Raw genomic sequence first — 20,181 nt, forward strand, 5'->3', positions numbered from 1 at the left:
AATTATGCTTTACTTTTAAGTATATCTGCCTTGAGGGCTGCGGATACAAAGCATGTGGTAATTTTGTGTGGTTGGCGTTGAAAATATGACCCGTAACCTTCAAAGACGATAAATAGCTAGCTTTCAACACAAATACGCTTCCCCGGGAATATTTGGTGCAGACCCGAGCGAACCTTACGGCCAGCTTCTCCGCGATTCGGGGATTTCCAAGCAGCGGCTGGGATTTAACACTATGTCGATTCTCGGCATCATGCAGCTATACGGTGTCTACCCTTCCTCGTGTGATGTCCAGACATCTTTACGCAAATGTTCATTTTGTTACGAGGTCACTGAAGAACGAGACCGTCCCTCGCTCTCTGTGTGGTGAAAGGCGACTGCTCGTCTTGACCACGACCTTTAAACAGATTAGAAGTAGTTTACTTGACTCTTTACTTCAGTTTTCTCATACGTCCTCGGTTACACCTCGTCTTTTTAGTGACACGAATGACCCCTTCTCACTGAGATAGCAGTAGGTTGGGTAAAAGACGGAAACTCAATCAAGGAACATTTGGCTCCCGGCAGATTGTCGTCTCTCTCTTGCGTACCTTCTTTAATCTGGCGCCACCACACTCGCATGTATAGCGTTCATCTGTTCGTGCTTTCCCTATTAGACTTAGGGGTGGAATCATTCGCGAATTGAATGTCGTTCGCGAACATCCAGCATCGCCGAAACATTCCAATACCTGAGTTCCAGTGAGGTGAAGTTACTCTTGGAATCGTTCCGATTTTAGTTGGTCCGCGTCTGATTCTTCTCGCCAGTCTGAGATATAAAAAAGAAAGAGGAACGCATACTACTCTTGCATTCTAGAACCAGATGTGGTCGGCTTAGAAATTCCGACTGATGTATTGTACAAACCCTAATGGCAGATACCTCGAGCATCCTGAGGCAGAACTCCGTAACGGTGGCTGAGCAGATAACTTCCCCGTGCAGGTGCTGCCTTCTCCATCTGAAGTCGGCGTTCCTTTTTGGAGAAGGGAAGAAATGCTTATTTCGGAAAAGCGCGGCTTTATCTGTCCGATTCTTCGCGGCTTTGTTTAGCGGTATCCGTATTTCGAGGCCCGCTAATTCGGTTACGTTTTCTTCACGTGCGCGCTGGCATAAGGATTGGATTATGTTGCGCGTAGCGCGCTCCAGATTTCCCTCGTATATTGAATGTTCTGCGATGCAATTTACATGTTACGTTCTTTGACGGCCTCTTTCTTATATTTTGTCCCAACGGTAACCGTGGGTGAAGACGGATAATTTGGTCCCGGAGCTTGGAGTGGGTGTGAATTCGCTTTTAAAATAATTGAGCCAGGCCAATATGTTGTAAAGATTATTCGGCTAACTTTCCTGTAATGTTCTGAACCGTATCGCGTTCAGTCCAGGACGTCTGGGATATTGCCACTTCTATCAAATTTTTACGATTGATGTTTCGTATAGGTTTTCTTAGGTGTGATCGTCTATCCGTTACCAAGTACACCAACTGCCCTGGTGGGCTCACCAAGTACGTGTCACTGTGGTGGCATGAAACGACTGGAGCACAATCTATCTCGCTGTCCTCACTACCAAACCTTCACAACTACACTTCCGTCTTCAAAAGAGCCGTGACCCCCCCCCCCCCCCCCTGCATAACGATTTCTCTTTTGTTTTTCTTTCTTTTTCTGCGGTGATGTGTGTAACAAAGAATACGCGGAACAGGAACGAAAATCCTAGCTGACCCCTAGCGGGAGAGCTCAGAGAGCCCATAAGTAAATGAGTGATGCTGACGTCACACCATGACGTATAGAGAGCGGCGCAAGTAGCGCCACGCAGTGTGCGTGGCAGAATTTTCAGTGGGAAATGATACCTCGCTGCGCTGTTGCTACGTCACACTGATCTGTTACGTCACTCTGATCTGTTACGTCACTCCGGAGATCGAAGCGGGCCTCGGTGATCACGCCGCACCGATCGTGGCTTTGTTCTTTTTTTTTTTTTTTCTCGATTCCGTGCTTGCGCCGCGAAGCAACTGTCGTTTGAGTGTCGTACAGGAGTGGACAGATGGAGAGAGGACAGCAGACAGGATGGGGAGACAGGGGTTAGTAAGCGTCTTGGGCCGACTTCAGAGGGGGACTGCGCTGACGACCGTCTGGAAAATTCAGTGCAAAGCCTCAGACAGCACAGCCGGTGGTAGGGTTCGAACCCGCCCCCTCACGACCTGACAGTAACCACCAACGAGCCAGTGCTTTTACCCACCCTGTTGTTCTGCTGGTCGACAGAAGCGAAATGGCGCTGACAAGCTGGTGGTGCCTGACTGTGAAGTATAAGACCCGAGACGATTGTCGAATAAACTTTTGCTGTGTAACGAGAATTTGTCTGAACTCCTTGTCTCGGGTCTTACTTCACAGTCATGTTCTGCTGGTGTGGCTTGAGGACACTTTTTTAACGAAATTTCGCAGTGACGAGCCAAAGCATTTTGCATGGTGGTTCCTCATAGAGACTGCTTGATGAATGCAGAATGAAGCGTATGTTTTTCATGCCATGAGCAATGCCAATTGTTACTCCATTGCTCCTCTAAATCAGCTACACCCTCGACCTCTCGGCATGACAATATTACTTGCCCAGTGCTCAAATCCATCTCACCAGCTCACTGCCCAAAGAGCGCTGCTCGCCTTTCTGGGTAACATCGGTCCTCACTGTACTATTCACCATTGTGCCTTTCACCTTTGTATATAGCGATGGTATATCGCCTATGCATGGCGATGAGAGAAAGTCGCTCAAAATAAAGTGTTGTTGTTTTGCGTGTTTGTAGGTACACCTTGCGGGGCAAGATCCGAGACGAGTGGGGTCACGTGCGACTCACGTTCGACCTGGAGGTTGTCCACGTTCCTCATCCGGGTCTCTTGGGCATCCGCCGCAAGCGCCTTACTGGAGATGCCTGGCAGTACAAGCGCGTGTGTGAAGAGGTCCTACGCATTCGAGCTTAAAGAATGCCAACATTTTAACCGCTCAATATCTTCCGCTTTTCTTGGTGTACCGTTTTTTTTATCTCTCTCGTATTTTTGTATAGCTCTGCGTAATATATCGAAGTCTATTATAGTATTAATTATGTATTATATCGTGTTCACTCAAGGCTGTAAAATCTAGTAAACTTTTCGCGCAGAAATAAAATTGTGTGCAGCAGCCTTCATTACGTATAGTAGTTGCTTGCTGCGTGTCGAGTCTGCCTAGGTAAGAAAGAGTAAGGAACGTGGCATTTCTTGTTGTCAAGCCAGGAGGTGGAAACTTGCTGGAGAGTGCGTTCCGTAAACCGAAGCCAGGTTTGTGGCTGACGTCCTGAACCCGATCCCCTTCTAAGATAGCATTCCTGTGGTCCAGATGTAATCTTCGGAGGCTGTATTTCAAAACGGGTCCATCGCAAGCTGTCGACGAAGCTCTACAACATTTGTTAAACAATCGCCTAGCGTTCTTTTTCCGGCACCTTCTTACTTCTCTTATCTTTCAATCCTACGAATCTTTCAACCCAGTTGCCGGTATGTGGAAAGTTGCCTTTGTGTCTCTGGGTGGCCCCCCTGTTGACAATAAATTTGACGCTACGACAGTACGTCTCTCCGCTTGTGAGAAAGAAAAGGTTGGAGAAAGTACCCGACAAAGCGTCTGTCCACTCAGGAAGCAGCAGTAACGGGGCATTTAGCAGGCGGGTCACAACACTAGGGTGAAAAAGATGAAGCAACGTGGTCCTTACGTGCAGTTGTGGTACCTTATTTGAGAGGGATCCAGTGAGACCGTTCTACGTGCACGAAAGCTGATGGGCTGCGCGAGAGGCTGTGACAGGTGGGAACATGGCTTTGACAGGTGGGAACCGTGCTCAGGGGTGCAAGATTTGATTATGCGGCGAAAGCCCTGATAAGTTAATGAGTTCATGGAGTCACTTGTGCGTACAATGCGATAGTATTTCGCTGCAGAGTCAGTTCCACCTACGGGCGTGGTAACACAAAATAATCGTTGCCGGAAATGGTGGGAGGACACCGACAAAATGTCGACTTGACAACGGGATGCAACGCATCAACGTGGTGCGCTAGATATTCGAATTAAGCTGGAGCAGACTGATCCACAGTTGTGGAACCACCATCTCCATTTTTTTCTTCTTCGCATTTCCATTCTGTAGACGTTCGATTGTGCACGCGCAATATCTGGAAGGCACAGAAAGACACTAGAGATGATGTACTATCATGCATTTAACCCTGCCTCCCAATTGCATGTCGTGAGATTGATAAGACTAATTTTCGCGCCAGCGAGTCGTCTCGTTGTGATAAGCGATAAGGCCACAGCCTCCGATAGAGGGCTCTACCCGTAAACGAACTGCGCATTTGATACCGCAACGGCGTCATAGTGCAATTCCTGGGGCGGATTGGTGACTAGGTGAGATTGAGCAATGCCGAGGTCCCGTGAGCTCGGGCTCTAAGATGAACCCCATGAGGATTATGCGGAACGCTTCCAGATATAAGTTAACGTCAATGCCAGGCGGAAAGTATGGTGGCAGTGACCTTACTAAGGCATGACTGCTTCGAAAACACTCGCGAATGCATTGGTGCCAGACCTTCCTGCACGTAAGACATTTTAAGAGGTAACAGCACTTCTTAAGCAGGGAACATTCTTTACCGTCGAGGTGTCTCATGGGCTGGAAGCACGAAGTTCCACCGAAGGTACGTTATGCTTGAAGGTGAAAGAGATTAGTTGTTTGAAGGCTTGCACACGGTGATCCTAGACAGGGAGCTTGCTTGCTTCAGTGTGAAGCGCTTCAACGTCAGACCGCCCGGGTTACAGAGGATGTGCACCGTTGAAGTCGCCAAGTCTTTGGACATAGCGGACCCAGAGGGTATGACTTGCTTCCATTATGGTGGTTTATCTAACGACCTCTAGAACGTTCCTTTTTGAACGCTAAGTGTTGATAAAGGGATTGCATAAAGCTCCATTTTGTACACCGCCGGAGCACTCTAAACAAGAGCAACAGGTCCAAACTGCTAGTGTGCCATGGTGTAAGTTGATGGTAGTAGGTAATGACGTAGAAATCAAGGTAGACAGGGAGTCCTGTGGTAATGCTCATGCCCTAAAAATGTGCCGTGAATTGCAGCCTTCAGGTGCAAACGATGTGGCTTTGCGTTTGCACTGGTGAGAACGTACCTATCGTGGGCAGTAAACTCCGTATTAAACTGTTGGTCCTGGGAGGTTATGCTCGCTGATTGTCGAGGTAAGTAATCGGAACGCGCCTATTGGACAGCGGTGCGTACCGTGCGTACCGACAACGTAGAGCCCTTACAGCAGTACCACCACCACCACCACCCGTCCAATAGGCGCGTTCTGATTATTTTGCTCGACGCATCAAGTTATTCCTACACTGAACGAAGAGCTAATGTTTTTGCCATGCACTGCGTGGGATGGGTATTCCTAGGTTGTCGACAGAGGATTAGACAGGTGTCCTACCGCGGCCCTGTCTGTATAGAGAGTGCAATTTTACGGTATTGGTCACATCCATACAATGTATTTAGCAGCCCTCGTCTGCTCATGGGCTGCGTCAGGCCCGTGGGTTTACACAGGCACGTCGTTGGCCTGTGCCCTGCAATGTTGATCTCTATTTGGTGTGGACGGGTTGCGTCATGAGAAACATTTATATTTGGCAAACCCTTCATATGAACTGCGGTCCTGTTATCCTTGCGCCAGTAAGGTCCAATCAAACCAAATCATCTGAACTGCGGGCGTATCGCACTGTTACTGTTCATGCGCGGTGCTCATTGCTGGGGCGCCTAGTTCCAAAACAAATCGCCCTAGGGATACCCAGTCTGAGGCCCAGCGGGCACATCATGTCCACAATTTTCTCTGCTGCCGTCGTCATCGTTCAAAAGACTACCCATAACAACAATTAAAGCTTACCTAATCATCTACCGTATCTGACTTGCCTACAGAAACGTGCGTTGCCACAAGTATGTCAAAATTTTACCAAAATCCTCCTGCGGTGGTTTCAAATGTCCACAGTATAGGGGGAAGGCTAGCTAGCGATGCCTTTTCGGTTTTTATTCCAGGGTCGTTCATTGAGCAACGTCGGACGATTATTTAGGCCTTTCTCCCTCTATTGCTATTCGTACACCTCTCGCACACGACATGCTCCTTTTCTTGTTCGTTTTCCATTCTGCGCAACGACATTATATACCGTCCACAAATCCCGCAACGTTTCCCGTCGTCGCACTTGAAACACAAGCACAGGAAATGAGTGCGTTTCAAACGGCAGCTTTCAACCATCCTCCGAGTACACAACGGACATTAGTGAAAACAGACGTATATCCCATTGAAGGAGTTTCTACGGTTCAAGCACCATTCATTTCTCCTCTCTCTCTTTCTCTCTCCGCGAAAGAACAACGACAAGAAAAACGAAACTTAGGGTCCTAACAATGCTTTCCGTGGCCGACATGCGACTCCTTCCGATTCGGGAACTCTGTTATTTTTCGTCTGCGCGAGAGCATCAAGGAACGGAACGATGCTGTGTCCATCGGATCATTTCCGGTGCGGTCTTGGACCAGCGAAAACATGTCCCCAACTGCAAGCTGTGCATTATGCTCCTGTCCACTACACAGAACGCCGTGGCTTCTCCTCGCTGGGAGACGTTCGCTTCCTTTGAACGCGTTGTTATTGATTGCTCGTCCGGTGAATTAGTGGCCTGATCATGATCGTCATCGATGTCTCGTAGTTTTGATTGGTGCTTTCTGGATGTAATACTTGCTGCTCTCAATATACGTCCATACAGGGTTGTTCTGGACGCGCAAGAATCTGTCCTTGCTGTTTCCTCCGTTGCTTCTGCGGTTCTTTGCTTTGCGACGTGCTCGATGTGATAGTCACTGAAGATGGTATCATGGTCGTCTTTTTTTGTTTCTTTCTTACGAGGGTTGTGGCTTCTCTGCTGTGATGCATGTGTCGTGATGTTGTGTAGTGGTATTCTCATGTCCATTAATGTGTCGATATGTTGGGATCTTTGAGCAGGAACGCTGAGTGTGCATGATGGGTCTCTCCGATTTCATCGCATTGCTTCATGAATGGTATAAGCACTTAGCTCGTCCGACATCCTTGGCACACTCTGCGTAATGGGTGTCTATGTAGCTTCGGTGTGAGCTATTGTTGTTATGCATCCATTACGAGGAATATAGTATTCAAAGTACGTTCATCATGAGTTTCTCCTATACAGGGTGTTTGCTCTAACTTGTCCAGAAGTTTTATTTAAAGCGAGCGATAAAAGAGAAACGAGCGCTACTTTTCAGCTACTTGACTAAGAAACAGGTACTGCTTCACTAGTAGCACCTGTTTCTTAGTCAAGTAGCTGAAAAGTAGCGCTTGCTTTCTTTTCTTTTATCGCACGCTTTAAAGGTACTGTAAAGCAGTAGACAAGCAGCATATGCTGGCGACGTGGCTTGAGACTTTGTTGCTTATAAATCCCATATGCGAAAGCATACGACCGACAACGCTCTCTAAATATTTTTAATTTATCATTAAAAATCCGGCTTTGTGCAGCGGCGCGACGCCTGGTGTCGAACGACCCCCTGTGCAGCGGGCAACACTGTCGAATATGTATTATGTATGCAGCACTATTTTGTCGCGTTTTGTTCTTTTCGTGGCTATATTATTTCGTATCATATTTCAATATTAATGCAGAGACCTCTTTTTAGTGTGTTTTTTTTTAGAAATAAAATCAAAAAGAAACGCAGCGCTGTTCGGCTGTCGGGCCCAGTGTTATACGCATGCAACGTGGTTGCCGCCGTAAGCGGCTGAGAGTACGGATCCCTTCCGGATACTAATACAGTGTTGCCCGTAATCTTCAGTTTTAATTTTCGAATTAACTGCACCACCGATTGGAATGAAATTTGCACAGTGTTTGTACTAATGGCTTGGACTATCGAATAGCCACGCTAAATGAAATTCTGCCTCTGCTGCTTTACAGTACCTTTAAATATAATTTCTGGACACGTTAGAGCAAACACCCTGTATAGTTGCATTGAAGCGTAAAGCCCCGAATTGTGACCATCATGAGGTATTACAGCCGTATTGCTGGTGCGCTGCTTGGATTCTTCTTCCTCACACTTTCTGGCATTTATAGATGAAGATTCAAACAACAACAAAAACTTGATTTTGATGATTATAGGAGTGTTTCATAGCCGGGGGCGACACTATACGCCTTTGAAAAAATTCTGGTACGACAAGTTTATGTCTCTTTTCCTCTTTTTACTCAACATTGCAGGCGTCGAAAGGACGTTGTTTAAAAACTGTTCAGAGAAGCGTGAACTGGACAACAGAACTTTCAGCAATCCCCAGTAAAGAGCATAGCGGGGCTCAGAACTGGAGACTTTGTGGTACTGCTCGACATCTGCCTTTCTTGAACGCAAGACGTCCGATGGCAATGACATGGGGGAATGCAACGTGTTATCGTGCACAAAAATGATTCAGTTGAATCAGCCCGTTATTCAGTTGAAGTATGCAACTGGGCGTTGTGTTGCGTTCGTACTTCTATATCTACCATGCACTACAAAAATTATGTACAGCTAAATACATATAGTATACAGCACGTCCAGAGTGTCCTAGTGGCAATAAAGACCTCTGTATGACTCCTTAGAGCTCAAGCATATGATGGGTATACGATGCTGCATGCAAGACCGCAATATCATGCGCATCTGTAGATGCCCACATGAAGTGCGTGTGCGTTTCCTTATGCAATGAACATGCACATATTGCGAAGTCTTATAGAGAGCTTTCTGCACCTGCACCAATACGCGAACAGGTTAACCGTTGTTTTACTCCGTTAGGACATGTGCGATTATAGTGCCAGATATTGACAGCGGGACGTGATATCGATTATGTGACTGGATCTAGGACTCGAGCTGGAATTCTCCCAGAATCTGTGTACTAACGTTTTTCTCGCTTCCTGTGTTTTACCTCTGTGTCACCATTATGTATAGGGTGGCCTTTGGAATGTGGAAGGGACTCTTTTTGTAGAATGAAACAATATCCCCAGATATTTCGAACAGAGGCTATCTTTTCTACTGAGGCCGCGGTGAGGCACGGATGAGTGTCGCCTTGAAATTCTTATTGGCAACTTAAAATTTTACGTTAATTAACTTTACTGCTAGTTAAAATGTTGGCATGACATGAGCTTAACTGCAGAATAGCAGGCTACGACCAATGATTTTAGAGTTTACCATCGACGCAAGGGCTTAGCGAGGGTCCCCCTGTTGTTTTTCCCGCCGTTCGAAATAACAGCACGCGCCGCTTCGAAGGGCTGGGCTTCTTTTTTCTTTTTTTTTCTTTCTTTTTCCTTTCTACTAAAACTCGATTGGCGTCAGGAAATGGATATTTTGTGTTGTCGACTACTTTGGGGACGTCCAGGCAGAGCGCAAGTTTTGAAGCTTAGTGGGCTTTGTTGGATCAGCCGGAATGAATGCAGAAATCTGTCGCTTCTGCTTGTTTGTCATGTTTTGAACTCCAATTTATTTTCTCTTTGTTTTTCTTATATTTTTTATATTTCCCCTTTCATTTCTTTGTTGATTTTCCCTCGCAATTTTTTCCTGCATTCACGACATTTTCTTGACCTTCCTATGGAATAAAAAATTCCTAATAAGCAAATTACGACTTTGTTCGTATACTAATATATGGGGTATATAGTAAAAGTACTTGCAGAGGTTTGCATGCAGTAATGGTTACTATCTACTGGTGCGGGTGCTTCAAGCGGATCTTCCTTCATACAGGTGTGCACTCCACTGTACGCACTTTTAGCTCAATAGCCTCCGCGGGATAATCTCACCTTGTTTCGACCTTATTGTAGCTCCTCAGCTCAATTGACAGTGCATGATGCCAACTTCAAAATTCCGCCTATTCACATCGCCGTGCCAGTCGGTTGGTATGTGTGGGCAAGACACTCCGAACGTATAACGTATATCCAGGGAGTGACTTTTTCGGGTTAAACCCGATTCCGCCCGGTTATCCCCCCCCCCCCCTCCCCGAACTCACCTCCGACCAATTCGGGTTAAACCCGATTTCTTCCCGAATTCCAGTCAAAATCCTCAAGTGACGTTTCCACTGAACACGAACAACGGTCGCCACGTGTAACACATGTAAGAATGGGTCGCTTTCGTTCCCAGCAATACGCCCATGTGTATCAACACTGTCTATGCCTTCGGAGATTACCGCTGGAAGGTCACGATCCCGCAAAAAAAAAAGAAAAAAAGAGAGAGAGAGAGAGATTAGGAAATGACTTAGTAGACAAGAGAAGCAATAACACCCGAAGGTACAATTATCGCCCGATTTCTTCCCGAATTACAGATTTAAAAATAGCGCCCGATTTTTACCCCACGAATCTGAGAAAGGCGTTTAACCCGAAAAAGTCACTCCCACATACCCAGACATGTACAAAATAGCGGATAAAAGTATTTATAATAGAGTACCAAATGTTTAAAAAAAAAAACATTAAGACACTTCCAGAATTTTCCCTGCCGGCAGAATCTTTAATTCTTCCTTGGTATGCACAGTTCGGACTGCACTAAAATGTTATTTTCGTCCGGAAATCCGTTCAAAATACAGTATCGAGATATCCCAAGCAAGCAAAGGCAGCTGCTAGGTGGGCTCCATAGTGCGACCTGAGAATAGGCGGCCCCCTACCTAAATCAACCCTACCTTATTTCACTCAAATACAAAATGGACAAGAAGTTTACCAGAACCAGAGCGGGAAAACAAACAATAACCGTGAAAGGCTGCGAGAACCTGGCAGCAGTGCCAAGACGATTGACAAAGTAATTAAAGTACACAGTATAAAATACCGCAAGAAATATTTTAGATAGAGTACAAAATACTCCCGGGACAAAGTAACTAGTAATATACTAAATGTCGAGGAAAGTATTTAAAATACAGTACTTTAGGTACAATACTTAACATACGTATACAAGTCTGCGTATACCTTACCGTGCTGCATAGGTTGACTTGTGTCTGATTGATCATCTGGAACGCTGTGGTCTGGCTCGATAAGCGAGGCAAGCTCAAAAACGCGTGCCAGTGTTCGAAGCACAGCGTAAGCACCGTCCCTACTTTTTTTTCATTGTTTTCCCTTTTCTTACCTTTCCTTTCCATTCCCTTTTCGACGCAGGATGGACGAGGAACTTCGAAATGGTTTCGGTTTTCTATATTGCCGGTCGACTCTCGTATCACTGACCAGTGAAAGTCGCCATAAATACAGTGATGTTCATGTTTCTGTTTGAGCTCCTGCTCATCTCCGTGGCGAAACATTGTATAATACAGGGTGCCTGCTCTACACATTTAAGCTGTCACACTAGCAGAATCGCCCAGAACTTTGTGTGGTTCAACCATTAGTAATAACAGTACTTCAAGATGTCGAGGTGCATTTATACATCTGGTGAGTTTTATTTTCCTCATCGTCGTCGCAATGAATGTCACACACGTCACGACACACTATCATGCATACTCTCATTCAACACAAATGTATCAACAAAATCTCAGCACATTAAAGTATCACGGAAATAACACTGCACATTGTCCTACAATGTAACCAGCAATATCATACGGCAGCGATTCATTGAATCCAACGTTCAATGCTGACAGGTTCTTTCTTTTTTCTTTTTTGCAGCCTCAAAATGCGGCAGGAATGATGGCAGTACGCCCATTGTTTTCTACACTTTTCGATATTACCTTATCAAATGAGTAGTCTGTTTGACCGCACTACTTTCTTCTTGCGTTCACAGTTCGCCAAACATGAACGACACAACGAAGTCAATAGAAATCGTCATTTCACAAAATTAAGTAGCAAAATTTGTTGGAAGCACTCGAGGTAAACTGAAAGCTTACAGCTTGATATAAATACTTGCTAAGTAACATAATTCGTGGGTGCAAAAATGTCTGTTCCATAACATTTCCGCTTTGCTAATAATAATAATAATAATAATAATAATTTTGTTATGTGTGTTGTAATTCCAGCAGGCGCACAAACAGAGATCTTCCTCCTTCACTTGGACACTGCTAGCGTATCTCTTATGTTCGTCATTTCTTACGATAGCATCATAACATTCACTCATTCGAAAACCAGCTGGGAATGGCTGCACACCCTCGTAATCCACAGGATTTCTACTTCGGAGATCAACTCAAAACACTCATAAAGCACCGGTGTTGCCACAAAGGGAGCTCTGTTTGTTTCTCATCTACCAAGAATGCAGGAAGACAGGAGACATGATTTCTTCTCTTCAGCATTGGTGAACATAATGACTCAAAGACATAAACAGAACGTACCCCGTAACTTTTTATGAGAATTTTAATGGAAATTTTAGGAGAACCCGTACTATATTTCCTGGTAATAATGCATTTTAATGTGCTTATTGCTTTCGCTAAGTCATTATGTGTAATCAGTTTGCATTTGTTGTGGCTCTAACCCGCAGAGTTTACCTGTTGGGAACTGAATCTGCCACAGTATTTCAGGCGACTGTTGCCAACCAAGAAACATGACAGAAAAACGAAAAAAAAAAAAACTACGCTGAATTATCAGGCGTTGCTCCTCTTTGTGGCAGAAATAAAAGTTTTTAAAAATAATAAAAGCAGAAATTTAAAAAAATTCGTTCTCGTCTAAAACAAGAACTCGTAAGAGAGAAAACGAAACGAAGACATGCGAAACAGTGGCGCAATGAAAGAGTCTATATTTCTACTTTTTTTTTAATGCATAACACCTCACTCACACCTCTCTCTCACACAAGGAACACAGTCATCGTTGGTGAATGTTTGCTCTGGGAACCCCATCGAGTGGATTCTGTGATAAATTAGTTTACGAATAATATTATACATCGCAAGGAATACAACTAAATATATGTGTATGAACTATACAGTGATCTGAGCTATACATGTGGGACCGCAGAGGTTCGCTTGCGACTGACTCATTTCGATAGATAAATACGTTATTTTTCACATCAAAAGAAAAAAAAAAGATAAAGAAACTGGTCATTTCTTTACTACACTGTGAACCCTCCCCCCCAAAAAAACAAAAAAAAGTCTGGGGATCAGTCACAGTTAGAGACACACAAAATGAAAGAAACGTAAAACTCACTTGAGCAAATCTCACTAGCTTCGCAACCGTTTTGTTGTGCTTTCACTGAACAAAAATTCATCTCGCTTCATTGTATAATGGCCATGAAAGCATTGGCTCCCACAGCTTGTTCCGTCAACGAGAGATCTTCCAGAAGGGCGCGGCTGACGTGGTTCTGTCACCAACTAATTTTCTGTCCAATTAATTAATTAATTGTGTCCAGCTCGCGACAAATCGGGAGATGTCTCGTTGGCAACATGCTTCACTGTTACCGACAACTTTGTCGGTGAACTACTTCTAGTTCACCATAGTATTAGCAACGGCGGTTTCTTTTCTTCATTTTTTAACGATGGATTGACGTGTTCAGACGACTCCGCGCGAAATCTCGTTCGAACGAAAGCCATTGCACGCTGAAATGGTGAACTAAAGACATATGACGAATGACAGTGAAGCACCATGTTTACACACTGCCGTTGCACTCACTCTGAAGAAGGGGGGGTGATCAACCTGTGAAGTCTCTATAACATGATGTTCAACACGAGTTGCCACTTCGCGAAGTGTTCGTTCGAATATCCAGTAGTATAGTCCACTTGTTCGCAAAAGGTTGTCGGAAAAGTCTGTGTGTGTCTGAAGATGTCTCTTCAATATCTTTGGTGGTTTATGCGGCGACTTTCATAGCAGCTGGTCAAGCCCCGATGGAGTGTGCGATGATTTGGAGATTTCTGGGGTGGAGGTCACCGGTATTTGGCCAAGACTCCCAGTCAGGCATGACGTTGCAGACACAGTTCGTTCGAATGACCCGTTCAGGGTCATCGGTCATGACGTCGGAAAGCCCATGCTTGAAACTTAAAAGGCGTCATTGTGTCAGCAACGATCTCCCTTGTAGCTGTTTGGACTGAGCGGACCAGCTGTGGTTAGACCAGTCCCCGCCGTTGTTGACCTAGCGCTGTGGGCGTAGTAATAGGACGGGTCTGCAAATGATTCAAGCAAACATGCTTGTTGAAGTCGCTCACATTAAGCAACTGAAAAAGGACCAGGGTATGAGGCTACTGCAGCCTTAGGGGGGGTCTTAAAGGAGCAAATAAATGACCTGTTCTTTCTTGTTTTTTTTTCTCGTGCTGCGCCACTAATAACGTGACATCTTGCGAAAAAACGATGAGCGCAGCTGACGTCAGAGCGCGCGCGAGACCTCTGATATGGACACCTTCAAAAAGCCCTCCACTCCTTCAGAGAACATATATGTGAACGAGGGGAATCGACGTCACCTTCGTGACGTTCGCAGTCCCGATGGGAGGGCCAATCGGGTGACTCGTGACGTAGACAGTGCGGCCTGGTCATCGTATAGCAGTAGCAGACGAATTTTCGGTGGCCAATCATAGCGTACGGCAGCTCCCCGCGCAGCAAGCCTGATGACACGCAGGTCTGTTGCGTCACGCGAAGAGATCTGGCCGAGGATTGCTTTCTCTGAGCGCTTTTTTAAAACTTGATTATTAATGGTGGCTCCTGATAGACTGATTGATCAATAAAACAGAGTTTCGTGCCATGTTAAATGCTCTTTGCTCCTTTAAAGGGGGTTCCCTGGTCTTATACGTCCCTGTGGTTAACCGTAATGTTTGGGACATATTTACTTACTGATGATTCCACTGGATCCATAACCATACGCTCCGTAGGCGGCTGCAGTGGGATACTGCGTGTAGGGGGATGGGTACGCGTAGTCTGTGGCAGGAATACCCGCCACGGCTGAGCTTGCAACTGCTGTTCCTGTCACTGTGGAAAGAAAGGAGACTGTTTTTCACATTGCCTTTTCTCAGGTTCGTACTCGTGTTACAGGGTTCTACCGTTGTGTCTTCTGTTGTTGTTTTTTTTTCTCGCTCCCCTATTAGTACCACAACATTTGTGCAGAATGCACCGAACAGCGTGAAGGTAAGGTGTGTATGTGCAGCATTATACCCTAAGTCTAGGGTGCAGCGCCTGTCCACTTTGTGTATATGCGGTCCTTCTGCACCCCGGACTCAAGGTAGTGTCGCACACACTGAATTTAGTCCAGCTCGCTTGCATTGCATTACTAGGTTCGACCTTAAGATATATGTAATTAATTTCCTGTGTACAGTATAGAACATCTCTATAGTGTTACATCAGCATTCCATGGTTGGGGTTGAAAACATAGGAGCGGACAGGTTGACTTTACTACTCCATATCTCCATATATTTTTCCTTCTCTTTCTCTTTTTTTTCTTAATAAATATATCCCCCCCCCATACCTTCACTATATGCAGGTTCCAAGGTCAGGTTTACTATGTAGAGGTTCTACAGTATTTGCAATCCTGCCCGCAGCAGAGCACATTTACACAGGCAACTCCTTAGCCAGGTAGAATATCAATTAAGCAAAAAGACTCATCGATCGAAAATAAGGCAGCAAACTTTCTTCTCGTGTCAGGCTATTAGAACCTATTTTCTTAGCAGGAACACACACACAGGGTGTCCGTTTGAAATCTCACACTGCGCATAACATAAAGGAACTTCGATCTCCTCTTTCGCTTGATGTTCTCCTACGTTTAAATAAGCTCATTCTGGCTGTTAATGATACACACGACTCTTACAAAGTGCACATAGCATTTCAGTTAGCACAAAATCTTACTTTCGCGATATGCAAATCCATCGACCGTCCCCGCGTGCACAAACACGGCAAAGAAGGGGGACCTTTATCGCAATGACATGTACTGGCCCTCGCGTGTTTAGCACCGAGTTTTAAACCGCGAATGAGTAATGAAAACATGTTCAGCATGGTATCGACCGCTCTGTTTGCTGATGGACTGCCGGCAGCGCAAACGTACGCTGTACTCGTTGGCGTTTGAATATCCCGGGCCGCAACTTGTGACACTGATTGTTATCGTGCTTCAGGTTGCATAATTAGGACTTTTCCACGCCCGTAATGTCTGTCCCTACATTGGAAATGACGTGTTTTTGCGGACCCGACCCCGCGCACGATTGCGATCTGTATCGACTTGTTGAAGTTGGTTCAATTGCGTGCATTTGTCCGTGAGGTCATAAATCGAACTGTGCTTTCGGGTGGAGTGGCACCCATTACAGCGGTACGTGTTTGTGGCCCTCGTTCTTGGTTCTTTTAAAATTTTTTCCGACCAATTATCGTCTGTCACCAGAAACGTACGCGAGCAGCTTCCAAAGTGATAATCTGTCTCGGAGCATAGCTAACGCAAAATTTGCCTAATGCATCGTTTCGGTAGGCTGGTTAACTTCCGGTTAACTCTAAAAAGGGAAGGGGGTGAGAGCTGAAAAAAAAAGAAAAAAAAAGATGCAGTAACAAAGGTAGACGCATATCAAGTTCTCAAATGCTGCGCAGGGTACAATGCAAGCAAGCTGATGTACAGCTTTCTTAATTCGCTTTATCAACCTTGGCCGACAGGGTTTGGCCAGAAATGTGTCATGCGTCGATTCGACAAGTTTATGTTCTCGTTCTTCAAGCTAGCGTGTGTGTAATGTGTAATACTAATGCTAATACTAATGTGTAATAACAAAGTAAACGCGTCCTCTGTCCGTCCGTGTTTCCTCGCGTTTGGTACCATGTTAATGTGTAATATAACAGTGCGCGCATTATGAAGCTTCGAGAAGTGTACACATATAAATATAAATATGAAACTTCGCACACATGTTGATTTTAGTAAGCGGTCCTTGTGGCATGCATTATGAAAAACAGCAGTTCACAATAAGAGTTACACCTGTACTTTATGTAAACCAGACACGTGACGGCCTCTAGCCAGTAGCAATAGGTTATAGCTTCAGGTAGTATTTAACAAGGCGCGGTACGCTGTTTCAAGGCTTATCTCACGTCCCAGACCGCTAACGCATTATTGCACTGTGTCCGGCAATGTTTTTACATATAGCTTTCATGCATAAAGCGGAAAGTTCACAATTTATGGCAAAGGTGGCGCTGTGTCTTCTTTCACCCGTGTGCAGAGTTTCAAATCCAATCAAAACCTGTAGCAATTTCAAACTTTCTGAATGCGCGGCGTCTCCTATTGTAGTTGCCTGCGTTGGCTTGAAGTCAAAAACTACACATCCCCTCCGTTCGCTCGTGCGACATCCCCCACGGAATATTCTGATGGAAGAAGAAGGAAGACACTGCTCACAGGGCGGAAGTTCTACAGCGTCTCATGTTGAGCATTAGCACCTAGCAGACGACACCATCGGCCGTGTCGTCTGCTATGGAATGTCGTCTGCTATGTCATGGCTGAGCCCATGGTTGGAGGAGCACGAAAAGAAATGACATTGAGCGCTCACGCGGCAGCAGAAAGCTATGATGTTTTGCGCATCTTCCGCCGGAGTATTCTGGGGAATGTCGCTCGTGCGAAAACACGGACTAGGAATAAGTGTCCATCATGCCAGAAGAACGCGTCATACGGAACATATTACTCTTCCAGCTCTGGGACGAGCGCGAGAGCTGCTCTTCGTTTGGATATACGACGGTAAATGATACATTGTTTTTAGAATTATTACCGTCAGTATGGTGCAAGCCGGGAGGAGTGCAGGAGGAAGGTTCCGCTGGTAGGCACTTGCCTGCGAACTGCGCGAAGCTGGATCCGTAGCCCGGGATGGAGTTCTGCACTGGCTGGAGCATAGTGAGCGAGGACAAGGACTCCGCCTTGGCCGGCGAGTGACTTCCGCCAACCGGCGGCAAACCCTCACAGCCGCCGCTGCTGCCCACAACTGCGGGGGAAGGGGGTGCATGCTCATGCAATCTGTCTTGTGGGCAGCCATTTTGGGTTCAGTGGGGGACATATCAGCAGGAAACACACGCACAGCAGGAAACACGGGTACATTCTGTTTCGTTCCATCAAAAGTAAACACACTTTCAAGGTATGTTTGGAATGACGTAATTTCGTCGATTTATGTGCGATAAATTAGAAGTAAAGCAGGAACAGAATGTACCCTCAGGAGCAAACCAGGCACACTCTTAAAACAGGGCTTCACCGCATAACACGCTGAAGGCAGAGCACACAATTATGCCGTTATCAGTACCGATTCGTGGAAACCGTCGGGCGTACGCCCCTCTTGTGACTATCAAAGTAACTGCACGAGGGTCACAAAAAGGCGTACCCCATCTCGTTTTCAACAAATCAGGGGAGAGAACGATGTCACTCGGGATGGTGGTTGGCTATTAGCGGGTTATGCGGTGAAGCTCTTTTTTAAGGGCATAGAGCGCACGCTCTAATGCGTCTACGAAGCACACATAATTTTTGCATTCTGCGAACCTCCGATACAGCTGGGGGAATTGCGAAATGAAAACAAACACATTTTGAACTATCCTCCACAGACTGGTACCTGTAAAGGTTGTTTCGCTCTAGCGCACATGTGCGCGGCGGCAAAACACCCTTTACGAGGTATTGCGCAGAGCGTGAGTAACCACTTCACTCGGTTCGAAAATGATAACGGAAACAAAAAGAGAACTGTCTCGCGTTGTCGTTGTATCTAAAGCGACGTTCATAGAATTCAACGGAGCATTCTGACGTATTTTCTCTATAGTTCCATAACGTTGGACAAGTGACGATAATGTGGCATATACGCAGGCAAGCTGGCGGACGAGACCTGGTGTCATTAAACCCTTTTTTCTCGCTTGAGCCTTCGTGACGTGTCGTTTTCCCGCTGTGCCCATAGCTTAGGCTACTCTAGCATCAAGCAACAAGACGGAGACAGCCGTTCGTCGAATGAAAGACGCGGAGCGTCATCTCGCAAAACGTTTTTGTGTTAGGTTTAGACAGAATGCTCTGTTTAGTTCTACGCGCTTGTCCAAACACATAAGCAGCTCTTTAGTGACTAACAAATGCATAGAAAAATATTATGTCACTGAGGGCGTAGGCTGTTTGTTTGTTATCTTCCTTTTTAGCGTCATGCAATGCAGGTTATTGTCAGTCAGTGGTTAGGTTAGGTTAGGTTAGGTTGTGTTAGAACAGGTTAAAAGGAGGCAACGGCGGCTGTAAAGAGGGTTGCCCTGAAGTTGAAGCAATTACCATTTGACGGCCGCTTCGCAGCCAGTGCAGACACCTCTCCCAGGAAGGTTCCATCAAACACACTTACATATTTCTCGGTGTTGCGTTATTGCTGTTAGAGATTGCTCTGTACAGTTCTGTGCATGACAGTTTGATATGTATCTCCAATACGTAGAAGATAAGGTTATTCCGCTGTATTAGATTAAAATATGCATTAGTATCAGTATTAGTTTCACAGATGTAAAGGGGTGGAGTACGCACTCTGACTTACACGTGGATTAACAGTTAGGGGTGATCGAGCATCGTAATTTATGATTATTTCTTTGCCGACAAAGAAGAGGGTGATATATGCTTTTTCTAAGAAAACGAAGAAAAGCGATTCAAAACGCAAGGTCGACCTGCTACTATGGCCTGCTATTAGATCGGAATGTCATCGTTACACTAACAGGAATAGTCCAGGCTGCGTAAACACTGTGCACAGAAATTCGATATTACTCATCCGCAACATCTCGCCTAACACTTGTATTACTATGTACTCATTTCTGTCTACCAAAAAAATTTTTTTTCAACTTTCCTATTGTGAACTTTGCCCAGATCGCAGTAGTGAATGTTCGATACTGGGTAGTGTTTCCACGCCTTATAACAGTTAACCCATGCACGTTCTGATGACAAGAGGGAGCCAAATAGAAATAGAATAGGTCTCCATTGGAAGCACGCTGGTCCCAGGGTACCGAGCAGCTACTCCAAAAGCTTTGTTATTCCAAGTGGGCGGGTATCCTGATATCCCCGCCTCCGCAAGCGGTATCGATTGCTTCCTCAGCGAGAGGCTGAAGACAAACGACATCTCAGGGAATGGATGCTTCAATTGCGATACCGGTACAAGACCACGAGGCATATTTATAACAGTTATATATACTGTATAGTTACGAAGGCGCGTTCCATAAAAAGTAGGTAGGGGGGAAAAGCCTGCACGAAGTATATACTCTAACAAGTGCGCTATCGTCAGTAAGCTAGGCTCTTTTTTCTTTCCTTTTTTTTATTTGCAAGCTCACATTATGTGTACTTTCA

At 45.5% G+C, this 20,181-nt stretch overlaps 3 protein-coding genes across 12 annotated transcripts in view; 2 read left to right on the top strand and 1 right to left on the bottom strand.

Annotated features, from left to right (window-relative positions):
- LOC135368443 (maternal embryonic leucine zipper kinase-like) overlaps positions 1 to 3,188 on the top strand; it is a 51,736-nt gene extending 48,548 nt beyond the window's left edge. For all 4 annotated transcript variants that reach the window (XM_064601702.1, XM_064601701.1, XM_064601700.1 and 1 more), the window contains one exon: positions 2,811 to 3,188. In XM_064601702.1, coding sequence (XP_064457772.1) covers positions 2,811 to 2,985 — 175 coding nt within the window. In that variant the 3' untranslated portion in view covers positions 2,986 to 3,188. The remainder of the gene's footprint in view (positions 1 to 2,810) is intronic.
- Positions 3,189 to 4,387: 1,199 nt separating this feature from the next.
- The window catches only part of LOC135368445 (cadherin-23-like), a 489,752-nt gene continuing 473,958 nt past the window's right edge, over positions 4,388 to 20,181 (top strand). Inside the window, exons 1-2 of one of the 2 annotated variants that reach the window (XM_064601708.1) lie at positions 4,388 to 4,704; positions 4,767 to 4,877. The gene's annotated coding sequence lies outside the window, so the exon portion shown is untranslated. The remainder of the gene's footprint in view (positions 4,705 to 4,766; positions 4,878 to 20,181) is intronic. The other variant, XM_064601707.1, reaches the window with a different exon arrangement.
- LOC135368447 (paired box protein Pax-5-like) overlaps positions 11,421 to 20,181 on the bottom strand; it is a 144,997-nt gene continuing 136,236 nt past the window's right edge. For 4 of the 6 annotated variants that reach the window (XM_064601718.1, XM_064601716.1, XM_064601717.1 and 1 more), the window contains 3 exons: positions 17,624 to 17,833; positions 14,742 to 14,876; positions 11,421 to 14,080 (listed from right to left, as the gene is read on the bottom strand). In XM_064601718.1, the coding sequence (XP_064457788.1) occupies positions 13,974 to 14,080; positions 14,742 to 14,876; positions 17,624 to 17,833 (452 nt within the window). In that variant the 3' untranslated portion in view covers positions 11,421 to 13,973. The remainder of the gene's footprint in view (positions 14,081 to 14,741; positions 14,877 to 17,623; positions 17,834 to 20,181) is intronic. The other 2 variants (XM_064601720.1, XM_064601722.1) reach the window with 1 other exon arrangement.

This window comes from Ornithodoros turicata, chromosome 9 (assembly GCF_037126465.1).
Source record: "Ornithodoros turicata isolate Travis chromosome 9, ASM3712646v1, whole genome shotgun sequence".
In the NCBI taxonomy this organism is placed as follows: Eukaryota; Metazoa; Arthropoda; class Arachnida; order Ixodida; family Argasidae; genus Ornithodoros; species Ornithodoros turicata.